The 17513-nt window shown below is 42.2% G+C and overlaps 1 protein-coding gene across 22 annotated transcripts in view; it reads right to left on the reverse strand.

The window, feature by feature from the left end:
- The window catches only part of LOC111254109 (electroneutral sodium bicarbonate exchanger 1-like), a 149689-nt gene that overhangs the window by 65299 nt on the left and 66877 nt on the right, over positions 1 to 17513 (reverse strand). For 18 of the 22 annotated variants that reach the window (XR_015317312.1, XM_086975133.1, XM_086975139.1 and 15 more), the window contains 12 exons: positions 12645 to 12876; positions 12182 to 12343; positions 11683 to 11869; positions 9592 to 9663; positions 7545 to 7666; positions 6057 to 6243; positions 5410 to 5716; positions 4605 to 4779; positions 4217 to 4423; positions 2834 to 4037; positions 2200 to 2524; positions 1409 to 1640 (listed from right to left, as the gene is read on the reverse strand). Coding sequence is in view for 21 of the 22 variants with exons in the window: in XM_086975133.1 (XP_086831259.1) it covers positions 1409 to 1640; positions 2200 to 2524; positions 2834 to 4037; positions 4217 to 4423; positions 4605 to 4779; positions 5410 to 5716; positions 6057 to 6243; positions 7545 to 7666; positions 9592 to 9663; positions 11683 to 11869; positions 12182 to 12343; positions 12645 to 12876 (3412 nt within the window). In the remaining variant the exon portion in view is untranslated. The remainder of the gene's footprint in view (positions 1 to 1408; positions 1641 to 2199; positions 2525 to 2833; positions 4038 to 4216; positions 4424 to 4604; positions 4780 to 5409; positions 5717 to 6056; positions 6244 to 7544; positions 7667 to 9591; positions 9664 to 11682; positions 11870 to 12181; positions 12344 to 12644; positions 12877 to 17513) is intronic. The other 4 variants (XM_022814622.2, XM_022814621.2, XM_086975134.1 and 1 more) reach the window with 3 other exon arrangements.

Below are 17513 nucleotides of genomic sequence, written 5' to 3' on the forward strand. Positions count from 1 at the left end.
ATATATATGTATCACTGCTAATTATACGGTGAATGAATCTACGAGGAAATGACGACGGGAAACGGAGAATGTTCTTTCTGAAGATAATGGATACTCTAGTAGTATATTGGTTATCGTTATCGAAAATTCGTGGTTGAATTCGTGCCAGAGCTGAATGCCCATCCGTATGGAAAAAGATATTACCCCTCTGAAAGAGGTCCACTAGGATGGAGGGTTCCAACTTTCCGCGATTATGGAAGGGAGACAAGGTCTGTCGGTTGAGGTTTCCAAGGATTCCTTTGTTAGCTCGACATGCGCAGGGCTGTACGACAAAGTAGGTCGTCCATCCTATCTACACTGTAGATTTCTGGTAGTCGGATACTGGCGAAAGTTTGCTTTGCGTACATGTTTGTTTTAAGGTGTCGAGCGCTGTTCAGTAGGTCGTCAACGTTTATCTTTTCTCCATAACTATCTTTTTCTTCTGTGTGTTTGGTTCGCTCTGTCAGATTGATTGGAACCTGACGACACAGCCTGTTGATGCATCTACAGGCAACAGCTTTTTGAGTTCACAAATAGGCGGCGAACAAGTTATCATCGAAGTAGCAATCGTAGTTCACAAGGAAGTTGCAGAACGTATTTCTAGATAGTAGTGAGGGCTGGAATCATTTAGCAGCGACTGCATATTGGTCGGTAACAATTGTGACAGACGCCTACCAAAGAAAACTGTATAGTCGTGGCACATGTGGCCATCGTAAAGGCGTCATAGCGCTCGAGTATTCACTTATCAACGTGGTTGATCGACGTTTTGAGAAGGTTCTTGATGGGCAGTTTTAGTATTAGGGTTCACAGATAAAGAGACAGCGTATAGCTGATGGATCAATGATTGGGAAATGTTTGGCTTAACAGGCCTTGCTGTTGTCTGCCCATAGCTCAACAACTGCAGGTCGGGTGGGAAGGACTAAGGCGGACAATAGGACTGAACACCTACAGTTAAAAAACTATCCCAGTCGCTATCAGATTATCTAGCCATTGTTACAAAGACCATAGGAGGTTCGTTATTAATTCTTGATATATAAATTAATCGTAACATAGTAGTGATACAATGCTAGTAACAAATGTAATAGTTAGCATAACAAACAAAGATGCGGATGCTATAATCTAAAATGTACATTAATTATCGTATTTACCGCGTACACTGTCACTTGCGATTGAAGATCAACGATTTAGTTCAATAGCTCCGGTAGGATAGCGTTATAAGAGGAAGAAGTGTTTTCGTTTGCTGTTTATCGCGTCGCGTGTGTTAATGTGCTTTATTATTTTTTTACATCACACATGTCTGCTACAGTTGTCATTAGTCTCATTAGATTAGTGTGCTTGAGAGCGCGTGGGTAATAATAACAGTGACTTTGGTTGCAACTTATTGTCATACAGTGGTCTCGGAGCCTTTGCCGGGCTGTTGCACTGGATCCTGCTGTTGTCCCAAGAAGGATTTCTTCGCTTCTTGGGGCGAGCTCTGGGGGACTGGGGTGGCAGACTGGATCTTGATCGTTATCCCGCAGTCGTCGTCTTCATCGTTGTTCTCTTCAGTCATCGTGGACAGCCGTCTTCTTTCCTCCTCGGAGACGGCGTCCTTCTTTGAGCCACGTTTCTTTTTCCTGCGACTCAACGAGATACATATGCCATACACGGTACATATGAACGTATGTTATAGTCAAACTATATGGAGCGATACCCAAAAACGGGACATTACTGCGACCCTGACAAAGGTATTCTGGGGTGATATCAAGACTGTGAGGTAATAGATAATTGAAACAGTATAATGGACGGTAATAACTCGAGTAATAGCAGTAATCGTAAGAGATAGCATAGAGCAGATGGAAAAAAACATCTCAGGGCAGGGTATAATGCATTTGGTTCTGGTACATTAGACCGTTTTGCCTATTGGTAGATTCTAAAAAAATGATAACTCGTTGAATTAGACATAAGCAATATCTGTGCTTTTTCTTTTCCCATTTAAGTATGTTACCATGATTGTGGAATTTCATTGCTTGATACGTTCCCTACCCGACATTTGTATATGTATAGAGTAAACTAATGAGGGGTCGACTTCGCTCAGCTGTTTACTGGCAATTGAGTAATTTATAAGACGATGCTCTAACATCAACTTATTGGCCAAATCACATTATAATTTGGTTCATCAGAAAACAGTGTGACACTCACTTTCCACCAGTGGATTCTGTCACGATCGTTGGCACGGGCGGCTTCTCTTTCTCGGGGACGTTCTGTTGGTCGATGGCCTTCCATAGGGTTGTTTTCTGAAGCTGTTCGCTAATATTAATACCAGGGACGGGTTCTTTGCACTCCATAATATCTCCGTTGACTAATTGAATAGACACGCCACCCAGCTCGCCACCAGTTGTTTTCATTTCAAGAGCGCAGTTGTCACCCCCAGAACTGCCTACGTTGCCTGAATCAGAGTCGCGATTCTTCTCAGCCTCCTCTTGCCTCTTGTGTTCGGGCATAATATCGTCCAGCACCTTAAGCTCTGTAGCAAGAAATCGAACGTTTTATGGTATCGTATCCTAAGCTCATTTTCTATTCGAAAGAGGTATATCATCGCGGAAGGTTCGCGCGAACAGTCCTATTTGGCTATCTGAAGCAAGCGATTTATTTGCCCAAGCCACCGCACCGAAAATTAGATTCTTAATCAAGAAGAGTTCCTGGTTGCCTCAGAAGGTGCCAATATAAAAGTACCTCTTAATGGACACGTTCAATGTAAACATTTCATTAGTTATAAGTATTATGCACTAGTGTACCATAGTAACCTAGTAAATCTTATTTTAGGATTGCTTACCTTTACGCGTGAAGATAAAATCGAGACATTTGCGCACGCCGATCATGACAACCAGCATGAGTGGAAAGCTGATTGAAGTCTGTTTGTAGCTCTTGATGAGCCACAGCGAGGCTAGACATAACACTTGTATAAACGTGAACAAGTGGACACGCAGCGTTGGCACACTGCGCAAGAACATGTAATCAGGCTGATACTTTTGTGGCATGAAAATAATCAGAATCCTGGCGAATAACTGTGAGCCTTGCAACGAGCTCACGCCCATATATAGGAAGACGCCGTATAGCACTGGCATGGGTATGTGCTTAAGGACAGCCGTAAAGAAGACCGACATCCCTACCAATGCAAAGATTGCGACCTGAGTGATGCGTTGTTCTCGCACTCCAAGAAACTGTGGCTTCTCGCCTGGCGCCGATGTTTCAGATTCCATTTTCAGCGAGTTGACGTGCGTCATAGCCAACACGGTCGCCGCGACGAACCAAGGCAATCCAAAAACCGAGCATATACCGATTAAAACGGCTAGAACGAGCAGATCTAGGTGATATCCACAGCCTTTTTTAAGTTTGTTCTCTTTTCGATTGATGATAACGGCCGTGATTTGCTGATCCATAAAAATCAATATCGTGGCCAGCATCGCCGGAGGTATAGCCAACAGAACAGTCCACCAGGGGTTATGATTGAATGGCGGAATCAGCCATCCTCGACCGGACCAGGTCGGCTCAAACTTTTCCGGCACGTTAAGCTTTGGCGTTTCCAGTCCGATGGCCAGATCGGCGAGACTCACTGCTGATATAGCAATGACGACGGCGAAGTCCGATACGATTGCACGGACCCAGGTTGGAAAGTAGCTAGTGAACTTGAAGCTCTTGAGCGACGTGGCCAGAATGAAGGTGGCCGCAAACAGGACCACTGAAAGCAGGAATACATCGGGAACATACTGGCAGCCGGTCCCCTCCCATTCCCCGCCGGCGGCGTAACATCCATAGCGACTGAGATTCTGAAATGCCTCCCTATTCGAAGAGTTAGCCGGCGGCAGGCATTCGCAATCGATCCGTAACTTCAGATCCGTGTTCAGTGGCATCTTGTGCCCGATTTTCCCGACGTTCTTAAACGCCTCAATAATGAATATCAAAGAGATCAGTGTGGCAAAGTTCTCTTCGGTGAATCGCGTGATGTAGCACACGAGTGCGCTGGCGTCTAGGGCCACCTAGGTGGACAAACAGAGCGAAAAAGAAACAATATTTAAAAAATTCCTATAGAGAGTCAGATGCAGTCGTTGGCTTCGTATACCCCTATTATGGTATCAACGAAATCTATTCAGCGAGATAATACTGACATGACTGATCAGAAAGTTATGTATTTGTGCGTGACTCAGTGAATACTAACGAGGTAAATGAGGATGACCATCGTCCAAAGGCCGACCCAAAACCTCAACGAGAGGTAATCGAGTCCATGTTCTTTACAAAAGTCATACATGATCGTCTCAAATACGAGCACGGGGCCGGTCGATCCAAGGATGGTTAAAGGCTGACCGGAGAACAGCCCGTATAATACACCGCAAACGGCGCCCGACATAAGAGATTCCATAGCTGCCTGCAATATTCAGTGTTACACGGGCGAACATCGAGACGTTCATTAATCTTTGCGTTGCGTTTCTCTCCAGCTGTGTCATGTTGGTTTGTTTTCATTTGTGTGCAAATCCAAAAACCTTATAATGCTAGTGGATGTAATTACTATTGGGTGTGCTAGAGTTTTTAAGGTGGACTGTACTTACGATGCGATTCTCAGTTGCCGATCCCAGCAAACCGCCGAATGTAATTATTGGAGTAAGACAGGCAAAATACAGGAAAAATATAGATGCCACAGACTGTAGTGAGCAGGCGTCTTTGAAGTCTGATATATACCAAGGCATCTTACGCATAATATCGTTTTTCAAACCACCCCACAATCTGAAATAAGGGGGTAAACGGTTTCGTTAATAATCTTATATACTACGTGGTGCCTGTATATACGTGCTATATACTACATCACGCAATCTTTATACAATAATAACGCATACAAAATGTGTTGTATCAGATAGAACGGCTCTGTCTGGCAGACATCGGGAAAAAGTATCCGACGTTAGTAATTTATGATCCGTCTAAAGCTTTGACGTTCTGATATGTTACAGTAAATATCGTTTAATGGCTTAGAAAGCACATGAATTTACCGAAATGCATCGTTGAATTCAATTACGAAACCTCTTGTGAGCCGGTTTATATCAAAATGAGCGTATATATTTACTTGTACAGAGCTCCTAGACCCAAAAGATAGGCTAATTTGTTAGAATGTTTTCTTTTTTACCAACACAGAAATTATCTCGCACAACAAACTACTTATTGACCTCTTGTAGCAATAGTCATAATATCACTATGAAATTTACAGTCATAGTGATATTGTAACTACTACTACTACTACTGGTGGGTGGTTGAACCTTATCAATGTTGGGTACTATTAGTGCATTGCAAAATGAACGCTTCTGCTCCCTGTTCATTTATTTTTGTCCTGTCAACTAATTATAGATGACAACCTATACGTACACTCCCGTTCGTTTTAATCCTGATTCTTCCCGTTCTCGCTCTTCTTCTTCTTCAGGATCGAGCTTTGGAGTCAGCTCGGACTCCTGTTTTTTTCGAGCCTCCTGCGAGGGTGCATGCTGTGGCGGCTCAATTCGCGTGGCCGGATCCCACGCGCCGGGTGGTAGTACGGTCGCAGCATCGAGAAATTCGTCGACGCCAGCTAACAGGTGGTCGCGATTTTTGGCCTTGAAGGCTACGTCGTGGAATACTTCATCTGTCATGAGTATGCCGATAGCGCGGCCTACTTCATGGTAGCGAACCATGTTACCTGTGGAATGGCGAACGCATACAAATTGGGAATTCTGAGTGTACGCAAAAAAAAAAATAGTTCGTGTAGAGTTGGAAATAGTACTAATAATTATAAGTCATACACGAAAGCATTATTTTGCTAAAAATACTTCTTTAATAGTTTTGGAAATTCTAATGGAAGGCCAAAAAAAACTTTCTCTCTCATTTTTTCTTCCGGTGGTCTAACTAGACTGTTAAATGCTAAATGACGTTTAGTTACGATCAACAATTGTAACATTAACATACTGAAGGAAGGCATTATGAACGGAGTTAATGTAGACCCGTAGATTCAGCTAAATTGGTTCTTTGCGTTAACTCACCCGTGGGGCCGAGCAAAAGGAAGAAAAACCTCGTCGGCACGGGGACCTCAGTGAGATCCCCCAGTGACATGGCCTGGTTCAATCGGACAAAAGCCATAATCGGTCGCTCTAGAAAATCCACTTCTCCCACTAAAATATTCACAGCCTGGGAACCTGGGGGCACTTTGCGCATAAAAGCTTGATTCAACTGAAATTAAATTAAGACAGAGCCCATCGTATCATGTTTAGATTGCTCCAAACTGTGTAGAACTTTCATTCGGAGCATAAATAATAGCTTTGAACTTGTTTCTATTTACTTAAAGGAGCTATGAACATCTAAATCAAATTAACCCCCTGTAGTGTAGAGAAGTGTGAGTAACCATGTCTAGGACAATTGGTTTTTGTTAGCAATCACCACTGCAGGGTAATGTTGTGTACTTTTTCATTTGTCGTTGATTTCAAACAAATGTTACTAACTCTTGCGGAAACCCTCGGCGAAGCTTAGCTATTGCCAGTTTTGCCTTTTCAGATGAAAGCGCAAATATTATATATAATTTGATCATGTGGCCCCTATTATAAAATCTGTCATTGTCTATAGCACTTGTACCTGTCCTGCTTATGATCATTGATAGACGCGACGAGAAACCACGCTGCACGAGCAGCGTTCAAGATGGGATGGTAATAATTAATATCTATGTTATATAGCCTATCGTGCAGGCCGCGGTTTCGAATTATTACAGACCGTAGCAATGTTGGGTAGATGAGGCGTAGGGCGCTGTAATAAAGCTAAAATGGTAGCACGAGTGCCTGGGAGCTGGTCGCGAAAGGCTACCGAGTTGATCTTGCGCTATCGTTAGACAACGATACGAATAAAAATAAATACTATAATAGTAAAGTGTGGTTAAATAAAACTATAAGCGATGACTACGTGCCGTTAATTAAAATGATGGAGGTCGCTGTGATTGAGGAAATGTCCGCATGGGATACAAATAGTCAGGTAGCTTAGAAAAGAACTCAAAGTGGTTTCCGGCACAAGTGTAAAACTTTGATGATTAGTAGAAGGGTGGAAACAAATCATCTATACCATATTGGCACTTACGTCATGTTAACTGGAATAAATAGGCATACATGTTAGAAAGTCAAATAAAACGTGTTATCTAACAAAACAATCCTAGGTAGATTTGATTTTGTGCCAATATTCCCTATAATCGGATTCCATACCAGCGTTCCAAGCTACATGCCACGACCGAATCTTGTCTGTCTAATTCGAGCATGCCCCCAATCTGCACGTGTTCAACCAACAACGAAACCCCGAATACTATTTCAAGAGACTTGAATTTTACCTTAACGTTTTTCCCGCTTCCATATTTCAGTTCAAACGAGGGTTCGGCTATTTTAGACTTCGCGCGCTCCATTCTGCTACCCCCAATCTATCATCCTACCCCTGTTATGGCAATTGATCGTTAAACACTCCGGGTACATCGGTATTTCGCCATTCCGTTAGCTTACCCGATGATGGAGGTCGGGGGATGAGTTCTCGTTGTTGCCGGCAGGCGGACCTGCATGCAGTGAGTTGGAGCTGGGACTACCGTGAAGCTGCAGCTGGTCTGCGCACGCAGGTACTGAGGCACCTGCAAGTTTTCGTTGTTTTGAACGAAACGGAGTAGGTTCCATGGGTTCGGCCATAGTGTTCGTAGTTGGACGTTGTCACATGAAGGCGTTTATTGGCAACACCGGAACAGGTGGAACAACGAACAGGTGAAACAGAAGTAGAGAGCCGGATCAGAGACGAAATGCGAAAGTGCGACATGCTTTGTTAAAGTATCACTCCGATATAACTGACCTGCAAAAGTCAGTAGCCTAATCTGCAGCAACGTCCTGCAGATATACTTTCTACGCTACACTACAATTAGCTACACGATAACAGCACTGCACTACATCTTCAAGCTAAGCAGCAGTAACAATAGCAGCAAAAAATTTAGCAGAAATCGGTGCAGACACAAGTTCTCTTCCGTGACTTAATGGGTCCCGGCTCTGCTGAAGGAGAAAAAGGTCCTTCGCGCTACCGAGCAACCCTTCGAAGATTTGTTTACAAAATAACCAGAGCAAAAACGAGTACATTGCCATCAAATGCTACAGAGGATCTCTCGAGTAGAAAATGCACGCGTGAGAACATAAAGCACAAAACGAAAACCGTCATAATTTGATCGATCAATGCAACTCACTGTTCAGTCAGTCGACTATTTGACAATAAAAAATTAAACGGGTGGTAAAGTGGGCATGAAACGAAAAACAGGGTAAAAATTGCAATTTAGGGCTACATGCAAACTCCCTTTTGCGATTTTGAATATTCTGCATACGAGGTTGGAGGATCACTATCAGCTAAAATGGGTCGAACTAAAGTAAGATACAAACAGTGCATATTGGCACAACATCTGATAAAACAAAAAGCAGATTTATATACGATATGCATGGGCGAAATCAAGAAAACAATGGTACAGAATGACATTCGTTCCATAGGATAGGATCATATGTGGGGCAATTCTACAAATATGTATGTGTTTGGTTTTACATCGGACGTAAATACTGCGTAGACAATTGGATGATCTCTGATAATAATTTGTGACAGTCAGTCTTTTCGTTTCTATTAGACACCCATTGTCGGACTAAATCATAAATTAAAGAACGGTCCTTGTTTCGGAAGTTGCAAACAACCAAAACTGATTGTTGATCTTAGAGATTTCTCGTGTCTGGTATAATTGCACAAGTTTCCTATGCCATTATTTTATGCTCTCATTCGCCAGTCAACACTCGTCAGTATCATAAAAATCGTGCCTGAGCCTAGAAGATGAAAAAAGGACGACTAAGGAAACTATACTTTTGTTAGAGTCGTAGAGCTATCAAAATTCAAATAATTCGGACAGATCCGTAAATGAAAAAATTTTGTTTTCTCAACCACTCGATGCCGTGGGCGCGCATTGAGCGCAGAGACCCAGATGATTAGAGATTAGGTATGAGGATGAAAAAGGGTAATTATCACGTGTTTGATATCAATTGCACACTACATTACATTGCTAAACAAAAAAAGACTAACTAAAGGTTCGCTAGGATTACAGCAACAAACCTATTGTGCCTAAAACTATCAAGTCAAATCAAAAATAGGTTTGCTAACAGTTCTAGGACGGCAAGCAGACCCACATGACAGCACATTGAAATCGGGGCATCAGCTGGATCAAGTTCAAAACGATGGTGCTTCTTATAGTGATCGCACTACAGGAAGGAGGAGGGTCACGTCACACAGTTTTGCGCGCGTCGCAGAGAGTTCACAGGACAACATTGAGAATCGAAGGCGCTATGATATGTCTATGCTAAAACCTTATTCTGTTTTTATCTTGTTGATGTTTTTTTTTTTCTCTATTTCCGATTTCTATGTGGTCAAATTCTGCAGCGCGCGCGAACGCTCCATTAGCAGAGTCTAGGCAGCTAGCTATCCGAAGCCAGGCAATTCTTCCGTGGAGCGACTCCCGGCTATCGAACGCACAGCAACAAGGTGTACCTGGCACACTCAGCAGAGGCCCTGCGTGAGTCTGGACTGCTGGAGCAGGAGTCGCCCCTGCTTCTATATCACCTTTACGTTGTGGCGACATGCCACACCAGGTGGTCAAATCACGAGGGACATATCGCCATCAATGTACCCGAGACAGACAGACAGACAGGCAGGTAGGTAGGTGTGACGCGATGACGTAGAACGAAGAATGCAACGCAGAAGAGTGACGCGACGTGCGCGCCACCGGACGATGGCAGAAGTCGAATGAGCAATGAAGAACGACGAGGATTTTTTGTCGTGTGTTTTAACCGTAGAGTAGCAGTGGCAGCATAAGCAGGAGACGGAGATAAGTGGTTGTGATGTTTGGAGGGGAAGAGCCGACCAACGCAACGGACCAACGAAAGCACGTTAACGACAAGAGCACACGATTATCAGCATCATTATGACTAACAGTATTTTATCATCAATAACAATAAAAACGACAAAAAAGACACAGAAGGAGAAAAGGCAGTCGATGTACGTACGTACGTATATTGGGAATGTTTTATATAAGAAAAAAAAAGACCTACGAAGCAGAGAAATAGGCTGTTATGCATATCATTACTGGTAAATCATGGACATATCTGCACGTCTGCCAAATATGGTTTGATGTTTATAATGCAATCGTGTTAACGACACAGTCGTGAGTGAAGGCGCCCAGAGCGTTAGCAACAACAGTAAAAAAAAAGCCAGTCAACAAATCGTTGACATGGAAGTAATTTCTATGAGATTTTACCGATGGAACGACAACACGCCAATATCGCTTAAGGAAAGTGCAGGTGTTAACCGGGAGAAGACAAGGAAGCTTCAACAGCCAGTCCTATACATTCGATAAAATATAGATATGCTGATTATGTTGGTGGATAGAGAGGACGTATGTGTGGTAAAGTAGTTTAGAAAGCTTACGTGAATGATATAGGAGCTCAGAAATTGCCATTCTTGATTCAATAGGGTGTTCGGAACGTTTGCAATGATTCCCCGTTGAGCCGCCTTTCTACCTACAAGTATTTAGCTTATAATATTACAGTGTGTATGTGTCTCAAGATTAAAAGAACAAAGTGGAAGGGTTATTGCAGAAACTTAGAGATTTGAAATCGATATAGTGTAGAGACGAAATATAAGATGCAATAGCCTATATGTGTATACGCAAAAGAGCACAACAACTTACCAGAGGCAATCTATTTCTAAGAACGTCAAAACCACTTTTATCTTTCAGTTAGAAGACGTAGTTAATATATGGTTACTGTTTTAATAAAGACCTTTATGAAACTGTCATCATCAATAAATTAAGCTTTCGTTTAGATTAGGTGACGAAACAAAACTTCTACACCTACAAAATGTAACATACCTAAGCTGCTTTGGTAACTTTTTGAACAACCTTTTTTTTCTTTTACCTACGCTATACGACCCAGTTATAAGGCCATTGTTATAGGGTCGGATAAAGCTGGAATTATTCATGAGCCATATTTGTGTGTGGGACAAATACGGTGCTCGAAGTTTATATTGAATAGTACGGCAAATCGCAGGTCGCTCGATCGTATGTAGGATATCGACATGTCGAAGCTATTGACGAATTATGCTAATAGAAGTCGCTAATGAAGTGCAACAAACGTACATTGTTGTGTTGTGTGCTATGGAAATAAAAAAGAAATTGAACTGGGCCTGATTTTTGTTGGAACATATAGTGATGGCGCAATCAAAAGGTTTCTGGGGTGCTGGAATACGTTATTGATGAATAGATTGACCTGTTTAATCTACATTTTTTTTCTCACTGACTGAACGAAACCACACGATGTTTATAGAAGATGAGTCATCCGTCCTACAATATATATATATATATATATTCCTATATTTTTTATTGAGCCACAGACTGACATTATACAAACATTAACGATTGTGGACGAAAAAAAAACAAATTTTTATTTGTCTATGCTGACCAGGACCGTATCTAAGCGTGCTTCGCCGTCTAACGACGTGTGAGCGTCACTCGTTTAAGTTAGCTCATTTGACTCCTATGATCATACGGTTGACAATAGCTATCGTTTGATAGTGTAAACATACTGTTGTTGGTGCTGCCGAACATTGACTTGGAACTATTGCGTCCGATGTCTGCGAGGGAGCGAATTAAGGGTAGGCGTTTGGCGTCTGTCTGTCGCTTCTCGTGTTGGTGACGATGTCGCTTCAGAAGAATCTCTTTGATGCGATCGCGACAATCCAGAGCCGACATTGGAAGCTGTTTTGAGTTGACCTGAGAAAAATCAAATATGGCGACCAAATCTTTGACGGGTAGGGAAGAACACTAACTACTGCGATTAGACGATAATAAAATTCAGCTGAATTTCGGTAGCTATCAGAATTGGACATGAGCTAATTTTGATTATAAATCGGATTCCCTTGCCGTCTATTACCGATACGCTAATTGGAGAGGCAGATATCTACAGTTGGTTTCTATCAAAGCTAAGAAACCATTGTACTAACTACTGAACATCGCTCGCACGCACGCACGCACGCTCGGACACCGAGGAACAGACGCATACAGATGCCATTGACTGATACTAACCATATTTTCGAGGATAAGCTCTGCTATATTCTCCAGGCTGGTAGCCTCCATATCAAGAAGAACTGTTCCGTTCAGCAAAAAACTACGGAGATCCATAAGCGAGTGTAGAGAAATTGTTGATACGTGAGGTTTTGACCAACGGTCGCCGCCTTCCTCTACGTCCTGCGGGACGCCAACAGCGATAGAAAAGATCGTTAGATTAACACCTTATCTATGTTGGTACTTTCTCTCTGTGACTTTTCATTTACGCGAATATGTTTATATCGCAGTTGATTAATTATCGAGCACAGCTAACAAGACCAAGCATCCGAAAGTATGCGACGAAATATCCGAAAGCGAAACGGCCTCGATGACCAGTAATGAGTGTTATCCCATTACTGGTAATCGAGGCCGGTACATTACGTTAACTTTTTCATGCTTAGCTCAATTTCGTGATAAAATTTAGATAAGCTAACTAACTGACCTCTTCGTATTTAATCCATCGGGCAGCTTCGCGCCACTCGTAGTCACCACTGTCCATGCTCTGAGTAAGCACCTCCATCTCTGAAAAGAGCGGATGTACTTCGTGTCCTTCGTCTTCTTCACCGAGCAAAAAATGAATACGCTCGGCGGGTGCTTGAACTTTGTCTTCGGGTTGAGGCCCGGTGCCTGTTTGGCCGCCGGGAGAGCCTTTCTTTCCATGATGCCGATGGCGTCTGTGCAAAGGAAAAAAACGAATAAATCAATAGAAAAACGTTATAGCAATAATTCAATTAAGTTGTCGCTCTCAAGTTTTGCTTAAAGGTTTTGCTAGATTGTTTAGCATCCTTAAGATTTAAAATGTTTAGGAAACTTATCCTTAACATTGAAAATAAACGGACCCATATTAACGACTCAACAGATCTTTGTGTTGCAACAACTCTATGCTAAAATTATTTGTCGATATTCATATAGCTCTGATATCGAACTTTTTTTTTTCTTTTTATTTTCATATTCTTTATAGGCTATACCATTATTTTGTCGTCGTTGCTTTCTAAGTATTTAATGCCTCTTCCAACACTCCTTAAGATTATTACTTATCTATAGGAGTCCATTGAAAACGCTCTGAATCACAGCTCTAACTCAACCGAAGAATATCGACTACTGCACGAAAAGCTAGTTCATTAGCTGCAGGACAAAGGGACTGATACTTTCAGGTCCCCACTTGTTACGATTGCTTCCCGGGAAAGACATGGCTAATGGCTGTGCTTAAGGATCAACTATTTTGTTTGTCTTCAGTAACAAGGTAATATCTCCTCGAGCTACAGCCTACGCCGTCAGACACGCGACTTCTACCAAGGCGGCATAAGAGATCGCTGTGTAGCATAGAAGATAAGAAAAGATGAACGATTAGATTGGTCGTGGTTTAGCCAAGGAAGATTCGAGAACAGATGAAGATCGAATGTTGCTAGTGACCACTTACAAATGGTGAAAGAAATCAAAAACAATCATCCATGAACGTTTTGCTAACTCGCATGCTCCCAGCTGCAAATGAATAGCTCTCTTAAGGTCTCGATCAGCTCTGTTAAATCCCTCCTATTGGTTTATTGAGGACGACCTCAAGTATCCGTTTTAAAATTTAAAAACATATTCTGTCCCCGTTTTAGGAGGCTGGCTTGCTAAAAGCTTTCTTTCCAACCGGCATTGCGTCGATTTTCATTTCTCTGCTTCATTGCCGCGTTGTAATCATTAGCATTATCTAAATAGAATTGAAAACAGTTGCTTCTTAACATTAACTGGACGATTATGAAGCTAGGTTCATGAACTTGTTATCAGTTAGGGCGCTTGCTAACTGCTTTTCATAGAAATAGATGATACATCTCAGTATCAGTTTGTGTTTCCTTGGACATGTTGGCTTGTCGGCACAATCTGTCGTATTAATCCAAAAGGCAACCAGTGGCAACGACGATATCAAAAATGGCTATGGCACCAATCTCTCAAACAAGAAACCATACGTCGATTAACTCCACTGAAAATTTCTAATAGCACGGATTGGTAATGGCACGTTTACAGGAATACGTCTATGCGTAGACAAACGAAACTGGCTGCGGTTCCTCGTGACGCGGACACCGCGTATATAATAATTATAGGCAACAACATTCAGCATTGAGGTTGACACCAAACAAAAGAGGACAAACCGTTCTCTAGTTTATTTCCATTTCTTAGAAATTACAAAAATAATAATTATTATGTTGTCGTTTTGGCAACGGAACAGGCAGAGAGTGACGATTACAGATGATCGAAAATCACTTTCGTCTGCTTAACATTGGAGCACCGTAATATGTATAAATAAACAATATTTTTCTCTAAATCGGTTAACTGTTGAGTCGTTTATTATTTGTAGCGATAAGTACCAGGTCTATAATAATAACTGCAGACAAACATGTGCTCTCGTAGCGGCATGTTTTGGATGGCTAATGCGCAATCGCGCTTTCATGGTAGTCCTAAACGTGCAGCCGTCACTAGTTCAAATTTCAACGATGACAAGATAGTTACCATGGCATATGGTATCTTGTCCATGTGTCTACTGAAGAAGCCCCCGATAAGTCGAGTGGGACCCGCCCTGCTTTGACCTACCAACAAGGGAGAAACCTTAGATACTATACCGAAGAGATGATTTTGCAAACCTGTTTATACAGTAAAAATAACTGGGACGGTTAAAAAACGCAACTTACACTTCGATACTGCTGATTGTTGTGCCCTTATTGAGATACGATGCTCTCGCATGAATCTTAGATTGGGCACTTGGATGCGTCAACAATCTGACCACTGCACGTTTCGTGAGGTCTGATTTTCGTGTCGTGCGTCGCACGAATGATGTTGAAATTCTCGAATGGAAAGACTCGTTGAATCTGCACCCTGAGCATCTGTGAAGCATGATTTACTAATTGATTGACTGTGGTAATCAGGGCATGATTGATTTGTTCATGAAGGACATCAGCTTGTGCCATGATCTCGGTTGGTGCACGGTGACGTTTGCCTTAAATTAATCCACATTGGAGTTTTGCTATTGAGTTGGAAACTCAACAGCTAGTAGTAAACCAGGCTGATAAATTGGACAGACGTGAGTGTTTGTCTTGCATGGAAAACTAGATAGAGGCCAACATGCATATATTGTGATCAAATTACTGATTCAGGTCAGTCCTATGTCCGCTTTTTCACAACGACGCTACGGCAAAAAAAAAGGCATAACGGCCTGTAGTAAAATACGCCTCCTTCATAGACCAGACGAATTCACGTGATTATTTTGCAACGAAGCTAACATCATTACTCATAAGAACGGTCGTTTATTATTTCAACAATTATTACCAATAACCGTTAATAATAGAAGCGTCGGGTGCAGATTTCGCTGGCAACAAAGTCCATTTATTCTATAGAGTACATCCCTTTGTCGCATCGCTCTTTGACGAAATTTGCAAAGTGGTGCTATTTAGCATAAGCACACTAGAAGTCCTTTTTCGTAAGTAACAGGACGCAGCGTTTCGAATCAAACAGCTCAGACAAACGACCGTCCAATGTGGCACATTGGCATATCAATGATGTTAAGGTTCTCCCTGGGTGTAATTCCACCTTACTATGCACTCGAGGTCCGGCAACACGCGTCGTCGAGCGTCTAGACGGTCGGGATGCTTGTCGCAGAAAGTGACTCCCCCAACTTCGCTATATCCGTTGAGTTAGAGAGGGCTAGAAGGGTCGCGGGAGAGAACTTGAGTCTCGGACTGTGTCACCGCCTGCAGCCTAAATATTATAAAAAGCCCTTACGGTGCAAGATACGGCGGCAAGCTAAACGAGCAGCGTAATTTCAGCTTTTATCACGCAAGATAAAATGGCCCCTTTCGAAACAGCGTGACTTTATCGTCGACACGCAGAATATTGGTGGGACAACAAACGCGACCATTATTAGGATGCAGCCTCAAATATCACCAGTAATTTTAGCATTCTTTTAAGCTTGGTGATGATGTAATTTCTAACATTTATTCGCTGCTCATAACGGCGTCAAGCGGACATCAGTTAATTATTGTCAAGATCGCCTAAACTAACAATGGTTCTATTATATTTCTAACGTAAAGCAACGATTACGCCAAACGTAATAAGCTTTGGGTCATGCGATTATTGATATGCTGGTTCTCAATCTGTCAAAATTGATGTTCCATCACTCGAGTTTTTCTCCACCCTCAAATAGCCCATTGACGATGCGATGAAAATGGTTGACGTTAGGCCCACTAACCGAAATTTGCAGGCACCAACCGAAAATTGAGTACAACCACAGCTACGAGATTTTGACTCGTCACAAAACGTTGTTTCCTTTCCATTCTTAATCGTTCGTATGCTGACCAGTCTTGAGAATAATAAAAATCAAATATTTTCAAAAGACGAGCTATGTTTTCAGAAAAAACAACGCCGACTCAGGTAGGCGCAATGGAATTGAATCAAGCCCGACATCTATCGTATGTGTCCATAGCGAAAGTTTCTCTCTTCATACTGGCGCAAAACTACGCGATCTGAATTCACAAACACATTCGGACGTCATCTACGGTGACCAGAGATTTCGGAAGATATCTATACGTGAAAGAAAAGGGCTCATTCGATTCATATTTGAGCCAGTATTCGTAGTTAGGGCCGGAGCCACTTGAATTGAGTGGAAAGCAGGGCTAATATCAGCGACATTTATGTTGACGTACTTAATGCTCAGGCCATCGTTTGGTTCTTGTCGACGGGATTTGAAAGCTTGTTCCGTTGCAACACAAGAATTGGCAGCTTCAATATGCGCGCACTTTTGACACGTAAGAGGCCCCTGTCGTTTCGGTGGTAAATAAGTCTGCAGTATGCTTTTATATATACTGTAATCATTCTATTGCACGATAAAATATTACGAATATAATAATAGGTAGATAGAAAGCTGATAGGCTTGAGCTTTTTGCTTAAGCCAGTCAGCTTCGCTGCTGGCTTTCTTTACGCAATGACGTCTCACTGTGTCGTCGTTCACTGTGACCGCTTCATATATCCACACAGACATGTCCACGAAAAACCAGTCAGACAGATTTAGCGTCATGCCGTAGGATAACAGAGCGTAAACACTTATTCCATTTAATCAATCCGACGACTGATCGGTAATCGGTAAAGAATCTTTCTGTCTAACTAACGAAAATAACTGGACAAAAAAATAGGCCAAGAGGAAATTCAAGCGCACCAACATCTGTCACGTTGGTGAAGGTTTATTCGGTCTTTAGAGGTGAAATAATTTCCAGGGCAGATGGTTCGCCGGACTCGGGACATTAATAGTGGTAGCGAATGAATGTCCTTCCTAATACTT

This window comes from Varroa destructor, unplaced genomic scaffold (genome assembly GCF_002443255.2).
Source record: "Varroa destructor unplaced genomic scaffold, Vdes_3.0 BEIS01000007.1, whole genome shotgun sequence".
In the NCBI taxonomy this organism is placed as follows: Eukaryota; Metazoa; Arthropoda; class Arachnida; order Mesostigmata; family Varroidae; genus Varroa; species Varroa destructor.